The 6767-nt window shown below is 42.6% G+C and overlaps 1 protein-coding gene across 4 annotated transcripts in view; it reads right to left on the bottom strand.

Annotated features, from left to right (window-relative positions):
• The window catches only part of LOC138960251 (apoptotic chromatin condensation inducer in the nucleus-like), a 41620-nt gene that overhangs the window by 10569 nt on the left and 24284 nt on the right, over positions 1-6767 (bottom strand). For 3 of the 4 annotated variants that reach the window (XM_070332067.1, XM_070332075.1, XM_070332091.1), the window contains 2 exons: positions 3182-3224; positions 534-700 (listed from right to left, as the gene is read on the bottom strand). In XM_070332067.1, coding sequence (XP_070188168.1) covers positions 534-700; positions 3182-3224 — 210 coding nt within the window. The remainder of the gene's footprint in view (positions 1-533; positions 701-3181; positions 3225-6767) is intronic. The other variant, XM_070332083.1, reaches the window with a different exon arrangement.

Genomic DNA, 6767 nt, shown 5'->3' with positions numbered 1-6767 from the left:
TGTAAAAAAACAAAAGATTCTTAGCAGGCACAAATGACTCAATCGGAGTACTTAGGTGGGTGAAAATAACAGCTGATTATATATAAGGACTCAAGCTGAATTTATGAAAAAGAATGTATGTATGTTTGGCTACCAAACATTTTAAAGCATAAATTAAGCGCGTCAAAGTAAAAAAGAGGACAGTGGCATTGCAAATCAAATCCAAAGAAACCTTAACATCAGCTAGTGCACAGCGTTGCAACATATCACCTGCATCGGAAAAGAGATGGACAATCCCTACAAGTATAAATTCAATCCAACTTTATTGATCATCGCGTAAGTTACAAACAGAAATCTGTCTTTTGGCTCGCAGTGCACACTCAACAACACGACCATACATATGAAGAGGTCTCTTTGATTTAAATGGCGATGCACACACCACCTGTCACGTAATAGCCGAAGTCGGCTCCTGTGACGAAATCCCCACGAACTACAGCCAGTGGGCATCCAGATCCAGAACAACAAATACAAGAGTTGAAAAGCTGAAGAAATACCTTGAGGGAGTCTGTGGAGATCTCCAAGGAAGTGCGCTTGCTGCTGGTGCTCTTTGCCGACCCCCACTTCCTCTTGCGAGCCGGTTTGTCCTTGGCTGACTGCTCTCCCTTGTCCTCCTCCTTGGTGCTGGCATCCTCTGCTTTGGCCGACTCACTGTTAGACACTGCTGCAAGGCACACAAACCGTTCATGATATTGTACAGTGGATCTCCCGACTCACTGTTAGACACTGCTGCAAGCCACACAAACCGTTCATGATATTGTACAGTGGATGCCCCGACTCACTGTTAGACACTGCTGCAAGGCACACAAACCGTTCATGATATTGTACAGCGGATCCCCTGACTCACTGTTAGACACTGCTGCAAGCCACACAAACCGTTCATGATATTGTACAGTGGATGCCCCGACTCACTGTTAGACACTGCTGCAAGCCACACAAACCGTTCATGATATTGTACAGTGGATCCCCCGACTCACTGTTAGACACTGCTGCAAGCCACACAAACCGTTCATGATATTGTACAGTGGATGCCCCGACTCACTGTTAGACACTGCTGCAAGCCACACAAACCGTTCATGATATTGTACAGTGGATGCCCCGACTCACTGTTAGACACTGCTGCAAGCCACACAAACCGTTCATGATATTGTACAGAGGATCCCACGTCTCACTGTTAGACACTGCTGCAAGCCACACAAACCGTTCATGATATTGTACAGTGGATGCCCCGACTCACTGTTAGACACTGCTGCAAGCCACACAAACCGTTCATGATATTGTACAGTGGATCCCCCGTTTTAAGACCTCCACAAATCTGAGCAAATCAGGTCTTAACAAGGAGGGACTCTTAACATGGGAGTACATTTACTGAAGTCATGAACAGAAAAACTAAGAAAACAAGGTCTTAAAAGGGAGGGGGTCTTAAAAGGGAGGAGGTCTTAAAAGGGAGGGGGTCTTAAAAATGGGGTTCCACTGTACAGTTAACAATATTATAACAGAAGTCATCCAAGTGACAAGGAAGCATCAGACTACGAGAGTTTTTCTGCTGCTCTTCGAGAAAATGACAACCCCGAAGATGGCGGGGCAGGGGAAAAAACAGAGTGGCATGCAATACTTTCAGTTTCATCATACGTTGATTGACTCGGATAGTAAAAATTTTGGTAAAAAGCTCACTAAAACCAACAAGAAAATGAAACTTTTAATTTCCCCTTACCCAGACACATACAAAAAGGAAGAAATAATGATGTACTACAAGGGTTTATTACAGGTTTTACAAAAGGCTAATTGAAGAAACTGTGCCTGAGTCAGAGATGGGATTGGAAAATGTGAAAAAATCCTGAAGAATTGGCCAGGGGTTCGGGGGCTGCCTAAGCCCCCGATGGAGTTCAGGGGCAAAGCCCCTGATGGGGGTGAGGGGGCAACGCCCCCTGAAGCTGAAGATTTTTTAAGATTTCAATGTTAAAAAGTACACAAAAACATGCATTTATTACACGAATTTGTGAACTTTCAATTTATGCTTGAATAAAGAAACAAGCTTTGGTATCTTTACCACAGAGCTAATATTTTAAATTTTTTTTTATTGTTAGTTGTTTTTTGTGAATTGAAAGATAAATTTATATCTTTCTAGTCATTGTGCTAATAATAACGACACACAAAACAAAGCTGTACTATTAGAAGTCGAACATTATTTACAAGAATTTTTAAATTGGAAAAAAACGCCGAATAAAATGAAAAAGCAACACTTACCACAAAGCAGGTAATATTTTGGACACCAGCACAATCACCAGCACCAGGCAAGTCAGTGGTCTTTAGAAACAGGGGTGTAAGTGCAACAATAGATACGTTCAGAAGATTGCACTAGAACCAAGCGATGGATGAAGTTTTTCCATCCTCACATGCTCCAAGTGCTTCTTTGTGCCGCTGATATGCCTTTTCAAATCTTTCACTCCACCATTCTCATATTTCAACGGCTTTCCTTTGCATCGGTTGCAGAATGCGTAACCGGCACGATCGATCTTAGAAATTGCGTCACCGAGATGAACATCAACTTCAGTTGCCTTTCCATTGAGATCAACTTTTACAGTGACGTTTTCATCTAACCAAGCAAAGTTCCATGGGTTTGACAAACCCTTGTCAACATCGGTAGCCAACTGCTCCTCAGCCTTCGTGATTTTGCGGAAAGTCATTTCTTGTGTTGTTACTTCGAGACAAACTCAAAGAAAATTTTGAGATTCTCACGTGTGTGCGCTGCGAACAGGGAAAAACGGAAGTTGCCAAATGAGAATACACCAGTTGAGGATTCGGTTTCCGATCGATTTACGGATAATTTCGTTCGCCGAGTCGAAGGGAAAACCAAACAAAAACGACTCCCCCCCCCCCAAATTTTCTCAACGGATTTGGATCGATCTCAAAATCGATCCTTGGCGATCCCAAAAATCCGGAAATCCGGAAAAATCCGGGGAAATCCCATCTCTGTGAGTCCCCAAACAAATCCACCTCATTCCCACATGTCTAAGCACATAAAATGTAACCATGTGCACAGAGATGTCTAGGCATTTTAACCTGCTTGATTTTGTTACGGTGCATGTAACAAATAACATACAGTAAGGGAAAAAACAAAAAGGACATTTCTTATCAGTTTTACCTTTGTTGCTTGATCCAAGTCTACGGAATGGCCTCACCTCAACCTGAAACAACACATTAGTATTCACAATGAAAATGTATTCTTATATGAGCAAAAAATGATCGTAAAAAATATCAGAAAATGCTGATAGAGCACAACCCTGGCTCTCCCCAAGATGCCTTAAAACTCAAGTACTTTAAACTCAGGGTAATTCTCACAAAATTTGCTCTGATATATCTTACATATTAGAAAAAAAATTTGCAACATAAATGCTTTTGACACAAACAGCAAAGCAAGAACCTGTCAAGCTTTAAAACTTAAAGCTTTCAAAATGAGTCTGGAAAAAGTGAAGCAGTACATGTATAGATCTACAAAATGTATTGCAAAATTACTACTGCTTTATCAGATCAAAATTTTTCTTCCAAAATAGGCTGAATCTGGGAGGTTCAACATTTTTTGGTCAATACAATGCTGTAACAGACGATGTTCGAAAATAACTGTCAGGTTTGTATGGGTTATGAAAGAGTTAAACTTCTTGGAAAATATGAGGCACGTTTTCCTGCACAATAGTATGGGCCAATCACTGGCAAGGGGTGTGTCCATGTGTGGAGACAGGCCGCTCTCTAGTGATTGGCCTATAATGTCATGCGTAAAAGCGTGCCTCATATTTCACAACACATACAAACTCGGTTATTTCCAAATTCGTCTAATGAGAACACAAAACAAAATGGTAATAGTGCTCCCATCACAAACACCCTCATTTTTGTTGTTTGAAATCTTCATTGAAATGACAGAAAAGATGTTTCAGCATGAATACAGCCCAAGCAGTTATCCGTATCATTTGTGTAGTCTTCATGTTTGAGATTTCTGTTCACACTGTAAATGTTCCTTTAACAATTAATCATTAATTTGATTGCTATCAGCACTGACTACATGATTGATTTTCTGTATGTGTGTGTATACATGTACTTTCATGTGTGTGTATGTACGTGCATGTGTGTGTGTGTATTTGTGTGTGTGCATGCATGTGTGTTTGTGTGTGTGCGCATGTGTGTGTGTGTTCGTGTGTGTGTCTGTCAATGTTAAATTTTAGGTCCTATTCTGTCCACCATTTCTAATTCCACTGGAAATAATTTGTTTTTTTCATCAACGAGTACCTGGAAGCCAGGACAAAGCTGAAACAGAGAAATTGGTTAGGACAAAGTCACGGCAATAACTGAAATGGGAAGTTCAGAGATAAGAAATATAGATCAATTTCAAAGGATGATGATAAAAGTACCAAATACCAGCAGAACCCTGAACTTTGAAAGAAACCCCGGACGTAAAAGCTACTTGAGATGCAAGACGCAATGGGCCAACAGACGGTCGGAGGGTAGACATCAACTGCGTTACTGCTGGTGTCAGGGATCAAGGTGACTGCTGGGTAGGAGGACACAGCAAAGTAGGAAGGTGGAGGATGTATCAGTTTTCGTCCAGTGTTTGCTGGGGTAAAGGTCGTCTGTTGAGATGCAGCATCATGTATGCGTCGTCTTCTTTGATTCAGTTTTTACAATTGAAAGTCTTGACTGGAGTTGACTCACAGGCTTACAATCCATTGTAGGAAGTGTTCAGCTGAAGTAGCGTTTCACTGACAGCTGGGTTTAAGAGCTTGGCCTGATCAACAGTCCTCTAAAAAGCCTTTCTCTTCCTGTGTAGCCATGTGAACTAAATCACCCTGGCCTACACACCTATTAGTATCACAATGCAGCAGTCTTAAATAACTTGTTGCAGGAATGTCAAAAGAATCAGTCTGGTTTACACACCCAGTGCTTTGATGAAAGTATCAAAACTACAGTGTAGCCATGTGAACTAAATCACCCTGGTCTACAATCATATCAGAATGCAGCTGTCTTAGATCGCAATTCACACGCTGCAGGAATGTCAAATGAATCAGTCTGGTTTACACACCCAGTGCTTTGATGAAAGTCTCAAAACTACACAGTGTAGCCATGTGAACTAAATCACCCTGGTCTACGTATCACAATGCAGCCGTCTTAGATCCCAATTCACATGCTGCAGGAATGTCAAATGACTTAAGTCTGGTTTCCTTACAATGTGCTTTGATGAAAGTCTCAAAACTACAGTGTAGCCGTGTGAACTAAATCACCCTGGTCTACGTATCACAATGCAGTGGTCTTAGATCCCTCTACACATGCTGCGGGAATGTCAAATGACTTAAGTCTGGTTTCCTTACAATGTGCTTTGATGAAGGTCTCAAAACTACAGTGTAGCCGTGTGAACTAAATCACCCTGGCACAAACACATTTTTTTCTCTCCACATGACAATGCCACAAGTTCATTTGGACACAGATCTCAAAGTGGTTGCAGTCTGGAGATGTCAGGAGCAATATTGCGTACAGCCGTAATTCACAATCTCTCTAAAACATGAAGAACTATCTGCGGTGGCAACACTGAAGACTCCTTACATGGGTTTTTTAATTTGTTTTTGTTGTTGTTGCGTACGTAGCGCCATCTAGATGTCACACTTCCTTCAGTGTAACCTTAATCCAGTCATATTTCATAGCACAGGTAGTTCTGATGTCACAAGTCTTTAGCACAGGTAGCACCCTCTAAAAGGTTGCCACTGACTGCAGATGTCAAAAGTTTGTAGCACATGTAGCCCTCTCTTCAAGGTGGCTACTGTCCAAAGATGTCACAAGTTTGTAGCACATGTAGCTTCCTCTACAAGGTGGCTACAGTCCAGAGATGTCACAAGTTTGTAGCACACGTAGCTTCCTCTACAAGGTGGCTACAGTCCAGAGATGTCACAAGTTTGTAGCACATGTAGCTTCCTCTACAAGGTGGCTACAGTCCAGAGATGTCACAAGTTTGTAGCACAGGTAGCCCCCTCTACAAGGTGGCTACAGTCCAGAGATGTCACAAGCGAGTAGCACAGGTAGCCCCCTCTACAAGGGGGCTACAGTCCAGAGATGTCACAAGCGAGTAGCACAGGTAGCCCCCTCTACAAGGTGGCTACAGTCCAGAGATGTCACAAGTTTGTAGCACAGGTAGCCCCCTCTACAAGGTGGCTACAGTCCAGAGATGTCACAAGTTTGTAGCACACGTAGCTTCCTCTACAAGGTGGCTACAGTCCAGAGATGTCACAAGCGAGTAGCACAGGTAGCCCCCTCTACAAGGTGGCTACAGTCCGGAGATGTCACAAGTTTGTAGCCCCCTCTACAAGGTGACTAAAGTCTGAAGCACAGGCAGCCCCTGCTAAAAAGGTGGCCACCGCATACACATGTCACTAGTTTGTAGCACAGACAACTCACTAAAAAGTTTGAGTGGCTGCAGTCTGATAATGGCACACATTTGTAGCACCTTTAGAAGGTAGGTAAGCCAAACGGCCAGACCATGCAGTTGTCATATGTTTGTAGCACAGACAGTCAGTTCACTCAACAGTGGCTACAGTCTCCTGAAGGCACACATCTACAGCACATCAAAAAGATGGCTACAGTCTGGAGATAGCACAAGTATGTAGCACACGCAGCCCCCTCCTAAAATGGCTTGAGTCTGATGATGTCACAAGTCCGTAGCATAGTCTGTTGCTCTACAAGGTTCAGATTCA

Source organism: Littorina saxatilis, linkage group LG1, assembly GCF_037325665.1.
Source record: "Littorina saxatilis isolate snail1 linkage group LG1, US_GU_Lsax_2.0, whole genome shotgun sequence".
Lineage (NCBI taxonomy): Eukaryota > Metazoa > Mollusca > Gastropoda > Littorinimorpha > Littorinidae > Littorina > Littorina saxatilis.
The sequence above is the reverse complement of the archived record's forward strand: the minus strand, read 5'-3'. Positions and strand labels throughout refer to the sequence as shown.